This window comes from Silurus meridionalis, chromosome 6 (genome assembly GCF_014805685.1).
Source record: "Silurus meridionalis isolate SWU-2019-XX chromosome 6, ASM1480568v1, whole genome shotgun sequence".
NCBI lineage: Eukaryota > Metazoa > Chordata > Actinopteri > Siluriformes > Siluridae > Silurus > Silurus meridionalis.
The window spans coordinates 28,201,125-28,220,051 of NC_060889.1; the positions used below are offsets into that span (position 1 = coordinate 28,201,125).

At 37.3% G+C, this 18,927-nt stretch overlaps 1 protein-coding gene across 2 annotated transcripts; it reads left to right on the forward strand.

The window, feature by feature from the left end:
- Nucleotides 1–2,623: 2,623 nt before the first annotated feature.
- On the forward strand, nucleotides 2,624–15,269 carry LOC124388124. 2 transcript variants are annotated; one of them, XM_046852806.1, is made up of 12 exons: nucleotides 2,624–3,009; nucleotides 4,399–4,463; nucleotides 4,570–4,649; nucleotides 5,910–6,078; nucleotides 6,183–6,445; nucleotides 7,393–7,561; nucleotides 7,798–8,018; nucleotides 9,951–10,121; nucleotides 10,214–10,288; nucleotides 10,460–10,501; nucleotides 11,434–11,671; nucleotides 13,074–15,269. In XM_046852806.1, the coding sequence occupies exons 3-10, from the start codon at nucleotides 4,644–4,646 to the stop codon at nucleotides 10,499–10,501; spliced, it is 1,116 nt and encodes a 371-aa protein (XP_046708762.1). In that variant the 5' UTR covers nucleotides 2,624–3,009; nucleotides 4,399–4,463; nucleotides 4,570–4,643; the 3' UTR covers nucleotides 11,434–11,671; nucleotides 13,074–15,269. The 2 variants fall into 2 exon arrangements, with proteins under 2 accessions (XP_046708762.1, XP_046708761.1); XM_046852805.1 differs by lacking the exon at nucleotides 4,399–4,463 and having other exon boundaries at nucleotides 13,074–15,268.
- Nucleotides 15,270–18,927: the final 3,658 nt, after the last annotated feature.

Here is an 18,927-nt window from a genome sequence, read left to right on the forward strand (position 1 = left end):
ATTTATCTGAAGCAGTCCTGGAGGTGTAGTCGCTAATCTCCCTGAAAAAAGTATTTCTACACTAATAGGAACTTAATATGCATAATAATTGTAGTAATTTATTTATAATTACGAGTTAAATACAAAATATGATTAACAACATTACATTTCCAGAAGAATTTCACATCAAAGGGCTGAATTCGAAACATTGAATTCATATAAATAATACATTAACATTGAGAACTTTATATAAATAGAAGACAAAACACAACATGCTGCATCTGCACCACCACCACCAGCATGGAGATTAATCACACACCCCACACACAATCTTCAAACTCCTGCCATCTGGAAAACTGCAATATTTAACATGGTAATTTATTCTTAATATACTGATTTTTTTCCAAAAATACCACAAAAGAGATATATGATCATCTAAAAGGTAAATAATAACAAAAATAACAACACAATTGTATAGGATGTCTGTATCCTGTAGCTCTATGAAGACCTGATTTGGAAGACCTCCTCAACCTCACTGTGCTGCCTGTGGGATGAACTGGAACTCATCCAACACCAGCATCTGACCTCATGTATATGTATGTTTAAGCAGCTTTAGGGACAGATTTAGGGATATAAATGTATACACAGCTTTGGGGACATATATAAATGTATTATCATGTTTAGGGATATATAAAGGTATATGCAGCTTTAGGGACATATATAAATGTATAAGTAGGATTATGGACATTATTAATATAAAATAAGCTTTAGGGACATTTATAAATATTTAAACAGCTTTATGGACATATATAAATGTACATGCAGCTTTGGGGACATATATAAATGTACACACAGCTTTGGGGACATATTTAAATGTACACAGCTTTGGGGACATATATAAATGTATAAGTAGGATTATGGACATTATTAATATAAAATAAGATTTAGGGACATTTATAAATATTTAAACAGCTTTATGGACATATATAAATGTACATGCAGCTTTGGGGACATATATAAATGTACACAGCTTTGGGGACATATATAAATGAATACACAGCTTTGGGGACATATATAAATGTATACACAGCTTTGGGGACATATAAATGTATATGCAGCTTTTGGGACATATATAAATGTATATGCAGCTTTTGGGACATATATACATGTATAAGCAGCTTTGGGGACATATATAAATGTACACGCAGCTTTGGGGACATATATAAATGTATACAGCTTTGGGGACATATATAAATGTATACACAGCTTTGGGGGACATATATAAATGTACACGCAGCTTTGGGGACATATATAAATGTATACACAGCTTTATGGCCATATATAAATGTATACACAGCTTTGGGGGACATATATAAATGTATACACAGCTTTGGGGGGCATATATAAATGTATACACAGCTTTGGGGACATATATAAATGTATACGCAGATTTATGGCCATATAAATGTACACACAGCTTTGGGGACATATATAAATGTATACACAGCATTGGGGGACATATATAAATGTATACACAGCTTTGGGGACATATATAAATGTATACGCAGATTTATGGCCATATATAAATGTACACACAGCTTTGGGGACATATATAAATGTATACACAGCTTTGGGGGACATATATAAATGTATACACAGCTTTGGGGACATATATAAATGTATATGCAGATTTATGGCCATATATAAATGTATACACAGCTTTGGGGACATATATAAATGTATACACAGCTTTGGGGACATATATAAATGTATACACAGCTTTGGGGACATATATAAATGTATACACAGCTTTGGGGTACATATATAAATGTATACACAGCTTTGGGGACATATATAAATGTATACACAGCTTTGGGGACATATATAAATGTATACACAGCTTTGGGGACATATATAAATGTATACATAGATTTATGGCCATATATAAATGTATACACAGCTTTGGGGACATATATAAATGTATACACAGCTTTGGGGACATATATAAATGTATACACAGATTTATGGCCATATAAATGTACACAGCTTTTGGGGACATATATAAATGTATACACAGCTTTGGGGACATATATAAATGTATACACAGCTTTGGGGACATATATAAATGTATACGCAGATTTATGGCCATATATAAATGTATACACAGCTTTGGGGACATATATAAATGTATACACAGCTTTGGGGACATATATAAATGTATACACAGCTTTGGGGACATATATAAATGTATACACAACTTTTGAGACATATATAAATGTATAAGCAGCTTTGGGGACACATATAAATGTATACACAGCTTTGGGGACATATATAAATGTATACACAGATTTGGGGACATATATAAATGTATACACAGCTTTGGGGACATATATAAATGTATACACAACTTTTGAGACATATATAAATGTATAAGCAGCTTTGGGGACATATATAAATGTATACACAGCTTTTGGGACATATAAATGTATACGCAGCTTTATTTATTTATTTATTTATTTATTTATTTATTTATTTATATTAGATACACTAAAATTGGAGTCCATCCAGGATGTGACGTCACCACGTGGCATCTGATTGGCTCTTGAGCAGGAACTCCTGAATTCTTATCTGCAATCTGATTGGCTCTTCAGCTTGGTTTTGGAAAACAGAAGTGTGGAAGTGTCCTGTGTATCCTGGATGTATTTGACAACAGAATTATGAATGGTTTAATATGTATTTCATTTAGTTTGTGATCAGCTGGGTTGCCGTGCAAGAAATAAGCATTAAATAGCGTATGGAAACGGCAGGAGAGACTGATTTAGGTGGAGTAATGAGATTATTGTGGTTTTGTCCTGAATTGTAAATAATAATATATGTTACACCACGGAAAGGATTTTTAACATTTCTAATGACAGGCGAGGAAACGCTGCACTGTTCTCTGATATCTATAAGCTGATCTTAAATTCGCTTATAAAAATTAGTTTCTCTGTTATAATGTGGTGAAATTGACTTCACAGCACTGGAAACAAGGTATTTTCTCAATTTTCTTGGCTTTCTACTATCGTTTAGATTCATTATTAGACGATTCATTGATATAATAAGAGTAAACTTTTCAATTTGGAAAGGTGCGTTCAAGTGCGCCGTCGAATTGCTGTATTTTGTTTGTTTGTTTCTTTTTTATTAACCATTTACTACATTTATTAAAAATTTATCAGGTTTTTATTTTTTTTTTTGGTCTAACATTGGGTACATTTGTAACAGCAGTTCTGACAACGATTATTTCAAGTTATAAGTTTATATTTCCTTAGTTGGAAATATGTTATTTTTGTGGTAACAGTCCATTTAAAGAGTCTTATTAACATATGATGGTCCACATGTACAGGCTTAATATGTGTAACTGTTAATATGGTGAAGACTTTTGTATACATATATAAATGTAAAAGCAGTTTTACAGACATATATAAATATATAAGCAGCTTTAGGGACATGCACTATATTTCCAAAAGTATTGGGACACCTGACCTTTCCTCTTATATGTGGTTCTTCTTCAAACTGTGACCACAAATCTGGAGTTACTTGATTGTACAGGACGTCTTTAGATGCGCTCTAATATAATTTTGCATTCACTTGAACCAAAACCTGCTCCAGCATGGTGATGCCCCTGTGCACAAAGTGAGCTCCTTGTAGATCTGGTTTACATGCTTTGGAGAGGAAGATCTTGCTGCTATAGAGCTCTGATCTCATCCCTACTTTGTGAATGTGAACGCTGACTGCACCCTAGGCTTCCTCACCTCACCTACATCAGTACCTTCCTAACGTAACTCCCTTGTGGCTGATGAACACAAATATCCAACACACTCCAAAATCTAGTAGAACATCTTCCAGAAGAGTGGAGGGAATTATAAGAGCACATTGGGACTACATGTGGAAGCAATGTTTAAAAATCACATACTGTACTTATGACCAGGTGACCCAATACTTTTGGCAGTATAGTGTATATAAGTTTATCAATAGTAGGAGAACCAGGGGCAGCGGTGGCTTGAGATGACATAAGGAAGAAAACTTGCAATAAGATGATTCCACATTTACTTCCAAATACAAGGCTGTTAGTTAATTCAGGTAGTGATGTAGCTGAGCGAGGAGGAATGGGGTGCAGTGTTTACATTCATCCCAGGGGTGTTCAACAGGGTTGACTAAATTGAACTATAGCAGGAGATCTTCCACTCCAACCCATGTAAAACACATGTTCATGAAGCAGGTTTGGAGCTCCTAGTTCAAGTGAAGGAAAATAAATGGTAATAGAGCATCCAAAGACGTCGTATACTATTGTGTGTTTCCAATTTTGTGGTAAAAGTTTGGAGAAGAATGACATGGTGTCCTAATACTCCTGTCCATATTGTGCATTTTACACAATCTCAGGTCAGATGCTGAGCAAGCTAAGGCTTCCTGAGACAGTTATAAGCTGTAGCTTTGAGATAAGTGAGGTTGAGGTTGCAATTTGTCTTAACAAAATATACAAACATTCCTATATTTCATCATGAATGAATGTGCAATTGTGCTCACAAAATTACCAATGACCTCTGTGTGCAGATCGTGGAATAGGTCTCAGAAGCCTTGTTGAAGTTTGACCATATACAAGAAAGATAACTTTTCATCCAGAAACAATGAAGGTATGAACATGATGAGTTAATGGTAATTTATAATCTGTTCGTCTTGTATACAAATAACAGTATTGGATTACATGCAGGTAATAAAAGACATTTTAGCTACATGGTGGGGTTTTTTTTGGCTTCACAGCTACTGGGCTGAAGTGTTGGTGAGGGAAAGTATATTAATGTTCTGAAAGAAAAAAAAAAATAATTTACCTTTTTTCTTAATTGTGTACTACTTTGAAATTTGTGAATGCATGTTCCTACAAGCTCGACTATGATTGAAACACCATTAGAGCTTTCAGACAGGTTCCTGTTGGGATTTTAATGTGGTCTTTAATGGTATTAAAAGTGTTATTCCCAAAAAAGATCTTTATGGCAGACCGAACTGTTATTCTCTTTATGATTTATCATGGTTTTAGATCACAAAAAAATGCCATATTACATTTTTGTAAATATTCACCTAAAATACACTTTATGGCAAAAAGTATTGGGTCACTTGACCTTTCAAGCCACATGTGCTTCCCAAACAGTTCCCACAAAATTGGAGACACAATTGTATAGGACTTCTTTGGATGTGGTAGCATTACGTTTTCCCCACTTAAGCTTCCTAATCATAACCTGTTCCAGCATGACAATGCCCCTGTCCACAATTCCTTGTCCGTAAAGATATGCTTTCCATTGGTTGGAAGATGCTATAGAACTCCAACCTTATGGACCATGATTAATTAGAATGGCACCTCAGGCCTCCTCACCTCACCTACATCAGTACCTGACATTTCGAACGCCCTTGTAGCTGACTAAACACAAATCTCTAGTGGAACATCTTCCCAGAAGAGTGGAGCATATCGAAACATTAAATGGCTAAATGTAAAATTGAATGTTCAAAAAACACAGCAAATTTATGATCAGTGCCTTCAGCTTTGTGGTAACAGTTTGGGGAAGAACCACACATGGCTGAACCACATAGAAACCATGGACACTGCATCCTCCGGATTAAAGAGGAGCGGGATCATCTGACTTGTTATCAGCACTAAAATTAAAAGAGTGGAGGTTATTACAACAGCAAATGGGGACTAAATATTAAATAGTATATTAAAATAACACAATGTAATGGTCAGGTGTACACAAAGCATTGCCCATATAGTGCATTTTTTTGTTTATTTATTTATTTATTAGCCACCATATCTAACCTGAATCGCTATTGATACAGATGACATTTATCTACAGTTTAGTTCAAGATCCTGTGTTGTGTTTCTCCTGTTATTCTTTCTTTCACAGCTACATGTCACGATACAGAATGGAGGGCCGATTCAGCTGGTGAAATGTGTTCAGTGCTGCAGTAAATATCACTGTCCATTCTGTAAGCCTGAGATCTTCAAGCCGACCGTGGAGAGCAAAGTGAGGAAGCACCTTAAAGCGCATGAAAAAAGGGCCGTCAGATATAAAGGCAAGCAGCTATCTGGTGCACATATCTTATAAAAGGTACTCTGGGCATGAACCAATTATACATTATTATATAATAGTCTTTTCTTTGTTCACTATTTCCTTCAGAATATGCGATCTTCAAGTGTGGCTTGAACTGCAAGGCGGTTTCGCATTTCCACTGCCCCAAATGCAGTAAATTAGTAGAAAAAAAGAACAAATTCCTCGAGCATCTGGACAAATGTGTGGGAACAGTGGCCCATGAGGAGGATCGAGAGAATCTGGTCCCTGTAAAGGAGGAGCTGAATCCAAATCATTTCTCTGTTAAAGAGGATGTGGACAGTCCTATTTCTGAGGAACATCAGAGTCTGCTAGCTGTTCCTGTAGTGGAGGTATGTTTTTTTTTTTTTTTTTCTTCTTTCTTTCTTTTTTTCCTACTTTCTTTCTTGCATTACTTATCTTCTTTCTTACATTCTTTATTTATTTTAGTTTTTATTCTTTTTTTCTTGCATTACTTCTCTTTCTTTCTTTCTTTCTTTCTTTCTTTCTTGCATTACTTTTCTTTCTTTCTTTCTTTCATTCTTTATTTTACTTTTTCTTGCAATTCTTTCTTTCTTTCTTCTTGCATTATTTCTCTTTCTTTCTTTCTTTTCTTTCTTTCTTTCTTTCTTGCATTACTTTTCTTCTTTCTTTCATTCTTTCTTGCATTTCTTATCTTCTTTCTTTCATTCTTTTTGTATTACTTATCTTCTTTCTTTCATTCTTTATTTATTTTACTTTTTCTTGCAATTCTTTCTTTCTTTCTTTCTTTCTTTCTTTCTTTCTTTCTTTCTTTCTTTCTTTCTTTCTTTCTTTCTTTCTTTCTTCTTTCTTTCTTTCTTTTCCTTGCATTATTTCTTTCTTTCTTTCTTTCTTTCTTTCTTTCTTTCTTTCTTTCTTTCTTTCTTTCTTTCTTGCATTACTTTTCTTCTTTCTTTAATTCTTTCTTGCATTTCTTATCTTCTTTCTTTCTTTCATTCTTTATTTATTTTACTTTGTATTCTTTTTTCTTGCATTACTTTTCTTTCTTTCTTTTTTTCTTTCTTTTCTTTCTTTCTTTCTTTCTCTCTTTCTTTATTTCTTTATTTCGTTCTTTCTTTCATTCTTTCTTTATTTTACTTTGTATTCTTTTTTTCTTGCATTACTTATCTTCTTTCTTTCATTCTTTATTTCCTTTCTTTCTTTCTTTCTTTCTTTCTTTCTTTCTTTCTTTCTTTCTTTCTTTCTTGCTGGAATGTATATGTGAATTATCATGTTCTATTTCACTGCTTGATCTTTGTCTTTTTGTTCCTTTCCACAGCTACATGTCACGATACAGAATGGAGGGCCGATTCAGCTGGTGAAATGTGTTCAGTGCTGCAGTAAATATCACTGTCCGTTCTGCAAGCCTGAGATCTTTAAGCCGACCGTGGAGAGCAAAGTGAGGAAGCACATTAAAGCGCATGAGAAGAGAGCCGTCAAATATAAAGGCAAGCATCTCAATCTATTTTCTATTCCTGGAATTGGACATCTAAATGAGATCATGGGATTAAAACAGGGTTCATTTTCAGAGAATGAGGTCATCAGTGCATAGTGTTTTTACTCCTCAAACATTCCTCTGTGGAGTTAGACGTCTTGGGAGCTGAAATATTATGGTACATTACATAGTTTATGATTCCAGCAGTCTGGAGCTTTAAAATAAAAAAAATGATCTGTTTGGTTGCAGGATATATAATCTTTAAGTGTGGACTGAACTGCAGACCTGTTTCACATTTTCACTGCCCAAGCTGTAGCAAATTATTGGAGAAGAGGAACAGATTTGTGGATCATCTGAGTAAATGCATGGGCACAATGGCAGCTGAGGCTGGAGAAGAACATCTTCCAGTAAAGCTGGAGGCTGACAGCCATGAGGTACCTGAAGAAGACGTGGAAAACCATCAAGCCAATGTAGGTCAACTTGTTCTTTCCTTCCTTCTTTCTTTCCTTTCTTCCAACAAAAGCTAGAGATTTTGATAATTTTCAGCTAGCAGAAAATCTAGCATCTAATCAAGTGAACTGACATTAGGTCTGTAACATGATTAGCTATAAAAGGGAGGTCATAGAGAGGCAGAGTCCCTCAGAAGTAAAGATGGGCGGAGGCTCTCCAATCTGTGAACGAGTGCGTACAAATTGTGGAACACTTTAAAAACAACGTTCCTCAACGTCAAATTGAAAAAGCTCTGCAAATCTCATCTACTACAGTACATAACATCATCAAAAGATTCAAAGAGACTGGAGAAATCTCGGGCGTAAGGGTGGATGCCCGTTATCTTTGGGTTCTCAGACGACACTCATCGGCATGATTGTGTCATCAGAAACCACTGTCGGTTAACACAATCCGCCGTGCCATCTGCAGATGCCAACTGAAGCTCTATCATGCAAAAAGGAAGCCATATGTGAACATGGTCCGAAAGCGACATCGTGCCCTGTGGGCCAAGTCTTAATTAAAATGGACTGTTTTAAAGTGGAAAAGTGTTCTATGGTCAGACGAGTCCAAATTTTACATTAATGACGAAATTACAGACGCCGTGTCCTCCGGGCTAAAGAGGAGAGGGACCTTCAGTGTTCAGTTGAAAAGCCAGCATCTCTGATGGTACTGGGGTGCATAAGTGCATACAGTATGGGCAGCTTGCATGTTTTGGAAGGCACTATGAATGCTGAAAGGTATATAAAGGTTTTAGAGGAACATATGCCCCCCTCCAGACTTCGTCTATTTCAGGGAAAGCCTTGTGTATTTCAGCAGGACGATGCATAACCACATACTGCAACTATTACAACAGCATGGCTTTGTAATAGAAGAGTCCAGGTGCTAAATTGGCCAGCCTGCAGTCCAGATCTTTTACCTATAGAGAACATTTGGCACATAATTAAACAAAAAAGACGACCACGAACTCTTCAGCAGCTGGAAACCGACATCAGACAAGAACGGGACCAAACTCCAAAAGCAAAACTCCAGAAACGTATAACCTCAATGCCCAGACGTCTTCAAACTGTTTTAAAAAGAAGAGGAGATGCTACACCGTGGTAAACATGCCCCCGGGACAAATTTTGTGAGATCTGTAGAAGACATCAAATTTAAAATAAGCTCATTTTGGGCATAAAAGTGTAAAATTTTTCAATTTTTGTTATGTTCTCTATGTTCAAATTTAAACAACGTCCCAACATTTCCGGAATTCGGAATTCGACTCTTCCTCCCCGGAACCAGTGAGATGTTAAAGATTTATCGCATGACCACGTGATGTAGAAACTTCAATTTAGCGAATCTTACACAGTTCCTCTGCTCAGTGTCGGTGATCTTAAAGCTAAAGTATCACCATATAACAGCGGTTCTGAGAGAGAATGTGTCGACCCATGCACTTATTTATTTCATGAAATCGCAACATTAAATTAGCCGTGATTGCGATGCAATTACTCGTGCAGCACTGATTTCCATGTGTGGTTTATCCATGTGTGGTTCTTCCCCAAACTGTTACCACAGAGTTGAAGGTGCTGATCACCTCTTTTGGGAGGATGTTTTACTAGATTTTATGGAGATTTTTTTCTTATTCAGCCACAAGGGTGGTACTAAAGGCAGGTACTGATGTAGGTGAGGTAAGAAGGTCTGGGATGCCATCAGTATTCACATAACAGGAGATCTTTCACTCCAACTCATGTAAAGCATATCTTCTTGAAGCTGGCTTTGTGCACATCATATATACTAATTGTGTGCCCCTGACTTTGTGTTTGAGAAAGAACTACACATGACTGGGGAAAGTCAGGTGTCCCAGTACGTTTGTCCATTAAGAAACAGGATTATACTGGATTTATTTCACTGACATTGACATTCTGATCTCTTCACAGGACCAAGATTACTCCCTGGATTTTGGACCAAGTCCAGAACTACCAGTGCAGTCTGAGGTTGTTTCATCTCCTCAGTCTAATCACAAACCTGCGTTCTCCAGTCTACACGATTCCATATCACCTTGGGCTTTTGGTGATATGAGAATGAAAAGACAAGGAAGATCTCCAAAGGTATTGGGTGTAATTTATGGGAAGTCTCTAGGATTTATTTATAGCAGGCTTTCACTTTACAACAAGTAATGCTTTTTTTTCCATTTCTAAAGATCCATTTTACAAAGAAAACACACGGACTGCACTGTCGACACGTCCCGGGGTGGAGGAGAAGTCATTGCGTGAAGGTTGGGGGAAGTAAACTCGTGTAGAAGTTGAATTGAAACAATTAATCCGAGTCACTTGATTATATGAAGCGAGCTGAAGCTCTAGTTTATTAATTTACAATTATTTATTCACAAGTTACAATACATGTCACACCTGTTTGGATTGATCTGTGGCCCTTTCTCTTCCAAAAGCTGTCAAGAGCCTTCAGACTTATCAGGAAACCAGCATTTTAAGTAAGCCATCACCACGTTTTTTTATTTATTTGAATAGGAAGATCTGTACACATGCATTCATGCAGTAATGTAATCAACCAGTCACATGTCTGCAAATTGTCAGCTTTCACAGAGTCTCTGCACTCTGATTCTAGTTTGAGGCTGACAGGAGTGGAAACCCGACGTGGTCTTCAACTGTTGTAGCGAATTCACCTCACAGTTTTGTGCATGCTGAGATGCTTTTCTGCTCACAACAGTTGGAAAGAATGATTATTCGAGTTACTGTATCCCTCATAGCAGCTTAACTAATTTTCCTCAGGCATTTTCCTGTAAAACTGTCATTCACAAGATGTTTTGAACCATTCTGAGTAAAAAATACACTCTACAGACAGTTTCTGGTACTGAAAACCTAAAAATCTTTCATGATCTGTATGATTTTATGTATTACACAGCTGCCACGTGATTGGCTGATTCAATAACTGCATAAATGTCATGTATTATAATTTCAAGTATTATAATACTAAATTTATCACAATATATATATTTGCTAAAAAGCTACCAGCAAATTGGTAGTACTGCATATGCTTGTTTTGAATTTCTATGACTATAATACTCTAAGGCCAAAAGTATTGGGACAACTGGTTTTCTAGCCTTATCGGTTCTTCTCCGAACTGTTACCACAAAGTTGAAGGCACACATTTGTGCAGGACGTCTTCGGATGCAGGAGAATGAGATTTTCACTTCACTTGAACTAGTAGACCCAAATTTGTTCCAGTATGACATGGCATGAGAGTGCATGAGCTCTGGCACCCCAGACCTCCTCACCTCACCTTCTTGATTTTACTAACACCCTCATTATGCAAAGAAACATGGAAAAATCTATTGACATCACAGTATCGTATAGTGATATTATTATGTCTGTTTTAGCACTGGTTTCTATCTGCCCTTTCCAGAAGCAGTGAGGTAATGGTGAACACCCAGTGTTTGCTGGAGCTTTTCCAGTTCTGCTGGTTTTGTCAGAAAGAGTGCTGCATCACCATCGATGGCAACGAGAAGCTGTTTTCAGTCATGCAGGACTGCCAGAGTTGTGGCTACCACAGAGAATGGAGGAGTCGCCCACCTTTAACAGAACCTCCACACTCCTTCAATAAGGAGGAAAAGCATGCACATGAGGATGAGGATGGTGAGAAGGTGTGTATTGATTCAGTTAGTAGATTTGTACACTCGTGTATAATGTAAAGTTTCATAGACTGACCTAAAAAACTCAGACTACAGTCTGGGGCAAGATAACTGGGGGCAGTTTATATAGCAGTCTTAAAGATAAGACGACCCTTCTGAAAGATAAACATCAACAGGGACCCTCTAAATCTCTGTAGTGGTTTTAATGGCTGTAATGGAAAATATAATGGTTTTACTGGATATAATGGGATTTGTAATAGATGTAATGGGAAATGTAACATTTCAATGGGTATAGTGGGTATTATATTGTTGATGTTTTTTACCAGTGCAATGAAAATTGTAACGGTTGTAATGGGATTTGTAATGGTTTGAATGTTTATAATGGGAATTGCAATGTTTTTAAGGTTAAAATGGGAATTGCAGTGGTTTGAATAGAATTGTTTACTGTTTTTTTGGTTATAATGGGATTTGTAAGGATTATAATGGGATTTGTAATGGTTTTACTGTTTATAGTGGGAATTGTAATGGGATTTGAAATGGTTTTTGTGGTTATAATGGGAACTGCAGTTGTTTTATTATGATTTGTTGTGGTTTTAAAATTTATAATGGAAATTGTAATGTTTTAATGAGTATAATGGGAATCCTAATGGCAATAATGTTTGTAATAAGATGGTTTTAATGGCAATTGTAATGGTTTCTATGGTTGTAATGGTGTTAGTGTTTATAATGGGGGTTGTGATGTTTCTAATGGTTATAATGTTCATTGTAATGTCTTAATAGGTATAATGGGAATTGTAATGGTTGTAATTGGGATTTCTTAAGGTTTTAAATTTATAATGGGAATTTAAATGGTCTTAATGTTTATAATGCAGATTGTAATGTTTTAATGGTATTAATGTTTGTAATAAGATTTGTAATGTGATTTGAAACAGTTTTAATGGAAATTGTAATGGTTTCTATTGTTACAATGGAAATTGTAGTGGTTTTATTGGTATTTATAATGGTTTTAATGTTTATAATGAAAATTGTAATGTTTTCAATGTTTCTATGTTTTTATAATAGGGAATCGTAATGTATCAATGGTTTTAATAGCCTTTGAAATGGTTTTAGTGGTTATAATAAGAATTGTAATAGTTTTAATGGTAATTGTATTAATTACAGTGGGATCTGTAATGGTTTAATGGTTACAGTGAATTTTGTAATGGTTGTAATGAAAATTGTAATGGTGTATGGGTCTCTGCTTGTAACTGGGTGCCTTCTATTAATTACATATGCTGTCTGCTACCATTAAGGACTAATTGAATGCCTTTTTATCTTATAGCTCACATGTTGGCATCAAGTGGACACCAATAGGGACCATTGGGGCGTCATTAAATGTTGTGTATCTCTAACAAAGACATTCTCTGTCCTGCAGGTCGTGGCTCAGATTGTGTCCTCAGATGCCGAGTGCAGTGAGAAGGTGTTTATTGAAAAGGATGGGTCATATTTATCTACTGATGATGCTGAAACACATTTACAGAAAAAGGCAGAAAAAAGGAAAAGGAAAAGGAAGTCTGAAAGTAAAAGCAGTTCAGACAATTGGGAGTCATGTTTAGATGAATGGGCCACAGACTCTGATGTTTCCATGGATAAAGGTCTGTTCACAGTGTTAAAGGAGGATGGTCCCGTGAAGTGGTGTACACAGTGTAGGGCCGTGGCCTCGCTCTCATGTTCTGTCCATCAGCACAAAAAATTGTTCTGCTGCGCTCAGTGTGGTACAGGTGACGGCGTTCGGACGCATTGTATTGAAACACTTCCTGTTCGGTTTGAGGACGTAGCCAGTTTTCAGAATCATGCTGAACAGGAGCACGGATCCAAACCATTTTATAAACTGTGTCAGGATTGTGGCAAGGTTGTCCTAGCGAATCCTGAATCCAGAGGTTTAAAAGAGCATAAATGCGAACCCAAGTCCGAATTTATCGTCTGTCCGGAGTGCGGGAAGAGATTCTCACCGAAATGGGCTTAAAATCGCACTACACTCGGCTCCATTCGTACGGTAACCAGGTCTGCGAAACTCCAACATGAGAGTCCTGATTGTCCACAGACGTTTGGTAGCACTCACCAACACAATAACCACGCCATAGCCCACTGAGGTCCTCAGAAATGTGTGTAATGTGTGTGAAAGGCTTTCAGAACATCTAAATGTTAAAAAGACAGCGGTCCTTCAACCGAAAGGAAAACACAAGAACTCTGGTTTGACTCTGATGAATCTACACTGTAGTTAATACAGGGGTATTAACACAGCACTGCGGTTGCCCTGAGGGCAATGGACATGGCTTGATGATAGACATATGGCTGATCTGAGAACAGTAGCTCCATTGACCTTCATTGGCAATACATTTCACCCTGTTCCCTATGGTTTTGATACATTATTACCAACAGTTACAATGTAAGGTGTCGTTCCTCAAGCTGTTTTGAACATTATACCTCTGTAATGTTTGATTTTATTCCAGCATTTCTGGATTGTACCAATTTTCCAGTCGTTCGCTCTGAGGCTCCCAGGGCTTCTTCCTGAGTGTATGATTAATATCTGTTAAAATGTAGCCAAATGGCCATGTCCATGTCATATTTATGTCCAGGTTCACAGCTAAAGACCAGTCTGGACATTTTATTCTCAGGGTTCCTATGCATTCTGGAAAAGTATGAATATGGAATTTGATTTGACTGGTTTCAGGTCTGGATTAGCATTTTGAAAAGTATTTAAATTAGTTCCATTGATATGGAAAAGTATTTCGGTTCGGTTTCTAAAATGTAAAATTGATTAAAAAATATTTGTTATAAAACAAAGGCTACACTAAACTGGATACATTTAAAAACGGTGTTTTCGTCGGAAAAACGCTCACCGTCCACAATTTCGTTTTCAGTCGTTGCTCATCCACACCAAAACGTCTATACTTGACTGAAAACTTGACTGAAAACGCCATCTCGGTGCGGACAGAAGGCCAAAATGGACAGAAAATATAAACATTTTCAAATGTAAACATATTAATGGGGACATGGCCGAACAGTTGTTTTTTTTATTTATCTATTTATTTATTTTTTGTTAATGGACTTTAGTTCTCTTTATTAGTTTCTTGATGAATTGCACATGAACAATCTTTCCACTGCTGTAGGATTGAAGGTTTACAGTTTCAAAATTCTATTTATAAATGATCAACTTTGCACTGTTTTAGAATTGCAGTTTTAATCAAATGAACTTGGTTTTGTTTTATTATTTGTATGAGCTACAATAGCTGCAACCTTCCAGCAATTATTTGGTAATATAATAAAGATTGTAACATAATTCATTATTTCGGATGTTGAATTTAATCTTAAAAATGTTTGGGGAACTCTGCATATGTCTGGAAATGTATGGAGTCCCCTGTTACATCACTCTAGTTTATAATTGCTCAGAAATACAGTTGTGGGTATTATTATTATGATGATTATTATGATTATTATGATTATATTTTTCTTCTCAAAATCCTTATGGCTCAGTTGTTAATTTTGTCCGTGGTATTTTATACCAAATTTATCCTGTTGCATTATTTAAAAAATACAAACAAGCTATTAGCCTCATTTAAGCACGGTGTCATCCTGTTGTATCTCTGACCCAAAGCTTACCTCTAGTTATCAACCAAAAATATTCTGTTCTTTCTAAACAATGTTTTCATGCTTATTTTTATCCTTACTGTACAGTAGGTAATGGAGAGTGTGTTAGAGAAGTTAAGAAAAGAGTGCAGGCAGGGTGGAGTGGGTGGAGAAGAGTGATAAAAGGAGTGATCTGTGATAGAAGAGTGAGAGTGAAAGGGAAAGTTATAGGACTGTGGTGAGACCTGCGATGTTGTATGGATTAGAGACAGTGGCATTGAGTAAAAGACAGGAGGTGGAGCTGGAGGTAGCAGAGCTGCAGATGTTGAGGTTTTCATTGGGAGTGACGACGATGGACAGGATTAGAAATTAGTTTATTAGAGGGACAGCGCATGTAGGACGTTTTGGAGACAAGGTGAGGGAGGCGAGATTGAGATGGTTTGGACATGTGCAGAGGAGGGACATGGGGTATATCAGTAGAAGAATGCTGAGGATGGAGCCACCAGGAAGGAGGAAAAGAGGAAGACCAAGGAGGAGGTTTATGGCTATATTGAGTGAAGACATGCAGGAAGTTGGTTTGAAAGAGGCAGATGTAGAGGACAGAGGGGTATGGAGATGATTCGCTGTGGCACCCCTTATTGGAGAAGCCGAAAGAAAAAAATATACTGTACAGTTTTTCTTCTAAGAAGGATTTTGCACTAGATTTTGGAGCATTGATGTCTGGATTTGTCAATTCAGCCATAGGATCATTAGTGAGGTCGTCTCCTAATTCATCCTAAAGGAGTTCGGTGGAGTTGATTGAGGTCTTTGCATGTGAATTTTGGAGTTGAAAAGCTCAAATATCTTTGATGTAATTGAGGAGGTCTTGTACAGTTGTGTTCAAAATTATTCAACCCCCAATGCTGTAAATGGTTTTAGGGAATTTAGTGTACATTTGTAATTGTATTCAGAATGAAATCCTACAAGGACTTCTTAAAGAACCATATGCAACTAAAATGACATCAATTAGTTTTGTAATACAGTAGTAAATGTTTCTTTTGTGAATTCTTCATTGACATAATTATTCAACCCCTTAAAGACTACCACTCTGAAGAACAGAGGTTCAATGAAGTGTTTTCAATCAGGTATTGAAAACACCTGTGGATATCAGGGAGCAGCAATAAAGCCTAATAAGCACCAATTAGGCAGCTTTAAAATGACTGTGATACTCAGCTCCTTCTAGACATTTACTGGTGTGGTTACAAACATGGTGAGGTCAAGAGAATGGTCCAGGAAGACAAGAGAACAGGTGATTACTCTTCACAGGAAGGGCAATGGCTATAAGAAGATTGCAAAGATGTTAAACATACCAAGAGACACCATAGGAAGCATCATTCGCAAATTCAAGGCAAAGGGCACTGTTGAAACGCTACCTGGTCGTGGCAGAAAGAAGATGCTGACTTCGACTGCTGTGCGCTACCTGAAGCGTAGAGTGGAGAAAAGTCCTCGTGTGACTGCTGAGGAACTGAGAAAAGATTTGTCAGATGTGGGTACTGAAGTTTCTGCTCAGACAATACGGCGCACCCTGCGTAATGAAGGCCTCCATGCCAGAACTCCCAGGCGCACCCCCTTGCTGTCCCCAAAGAATAAGAAGAGTCGACTGCAGTATGCCAAAAGTCATGTGGACAAACCACAGAAGTTTTGGGATAGTGTTCTGTGGACTGATGAAACAAAATTAGAACTGTTTGGGCCCATGGATCAACGCTATGTTTGGAGGAGGAAGAACAAGGCCTATGAAGAAAAGAACACCTTGCCTACTGTGAAGCATGGCGGGGGGTCAATCATGCTTTGGGGCTGTTTTGCTTCTGCAGGTACTGGGAAGCTTCAGCGTGTGCAAGGTACCATGAATTCTCTTCAGTACCAGGAGATATTGGATGACAATGTGATGCAGTCCGTCACAAACCTGAGGCTTGGAAGACGTTGGACCTTTCAACAGGACAATGATCCCAAGCATACCTCCAAGTCCACTAGAGCATGGTTGCAGATTAAAGGCTGGAACATTTTGAAGTGGCCATCGCAGTCACCAGACTTAAATCCGATTGAGAACCTCTGGTGGGACTTAAAGAAAGCAGTTGCAGTGCGCAAGCCTAAGAATGTGACTGAACTGGAGGCTTTTGCCCACGATGAATGGGTGAAGATACCCGTAGATCGCTGCAAGACACTTGTGTCAAGCTATGCTTCACGTTTAAAAGCTGTTATAACTGTAAAAGGATGTTGTACTAAGTACTAAGATTGAATGTCACTTGGGGGTTGAATAAAACTGATAATGATGTGAGCTCAGAAAAGACATTTGTGGTTATTTCATTATAAATGTTACGTTATATTTGTCTGACCTACACGTGCCTCTTTGATTTAATTGTAAGCAGGATGACTGAATGATCATAATCAATGTCAAACCGACCAAAACAATCAATTTCAGTGGGGGTTGAATAATTTTGAACACAACTGTAGTTCATCTTAATGGTGTTCAATTAAGTTGAATAAGGTCTTTTTGCTCTTCTCCTCCAACCATAACACACAATGTCTTTAAGTACAGGTGTTCGGGGGTTTATTCAGTGTTCCAGTTCATGCCAAAGATGTTCACTGGAGTTGATTGAGGTCTGCGTGTGAAGTGTGGAAGTGGAAGAACTTAATGTTTTAATAGACAGGAGCTAAAGGGGTTTAGTCAGGGTTCTAGTTCATCCAAAAGGTATTTGGTGAAGTCAAGTTCAGATGTCGTCTTGGTCAGGAGGTCAGATGTTCAGTGTAGTTGACCGAGTTCTTCCACTCCAAAATTCACACACAAAGAACTTGATCGACATGTAGCGAGAGAGACTTTACCCCACTACTATTGTAAAATGTTTAAATAATGTATTGTGAATAGTCCAAAAAATGAAAAACTAGACACGAGTGGCCTCTTGTGGTCAGAGAGAGTGATAGCAGGTCAGCGCTGTTCCATTCTGTCCACTTCCTTCACCCTGAATACCCTGAATATATCTGGTTTATCATTATTTATCTTTTTCCTCCCCTGCTGATTTTGTAAATTAACCCCCTGAAGAAATGAACAGTCAAGAATGTTTAGGGGTGTTTTATTTTCGCACAAATAACGAACATTAAAAAAGGTTATAAATGAATTTTTACTTATTATTCTTACTATATTTTTTTATTATACGTAATATACATACACAATATATATACAGTACAGACCAAAAGTTTGGACACACCTTCTCATTCAGAGTTTTCTTTATTTTCATGACTATGAAAATTGTAGAGTCACACTGAAGGCATCAAGGGCTATTTGACCAAGAAGGAGAGTGATGGGGTGCTGCGCCAGATGACCTGGCCTCCACAGTCACCGGACCTGAACCCAATCGAGATGGTTTAGGGGTGAGCTGGACCGCAGAGTGAAGGCAAAAGGGCCAACAAGTGCCAAGCATCTCTCGGGGAACTCCTTCAAGACTGTTGGAAGACCATTTCAGGTGACTACCTCTTGTAGCTCATCAAGAGAATGCCAAGAGTGTGCAAAGCAGTAATCAAAGCAAAAGGTGGCTACTTTGAAGAACCTACAATATGACATTTTTCAGTTGTTTCACACTTTTTTGTTATGTATATAATTCCATATATAATTCCACATGTGTTAA

Coding starts and splice junctions, on each gene's coding strand:
- LOC124388124 (XM_046852806.1), top strand. Junction 6,079..6,182: donor AAGGGCCGTCAGATATAAAG/GCAAGCAGCTAT, acceptor TATTTCCTTCAG/AATATGCGATCTTCAAGTGT. Junction 10,289..10,459: donor GGAGAAGTCATTGCGTGAAG/GTTGGGGGAAGT, acceptor CTCTTCCAAAAG/CTGTCAAGAGCCTTCAGACT.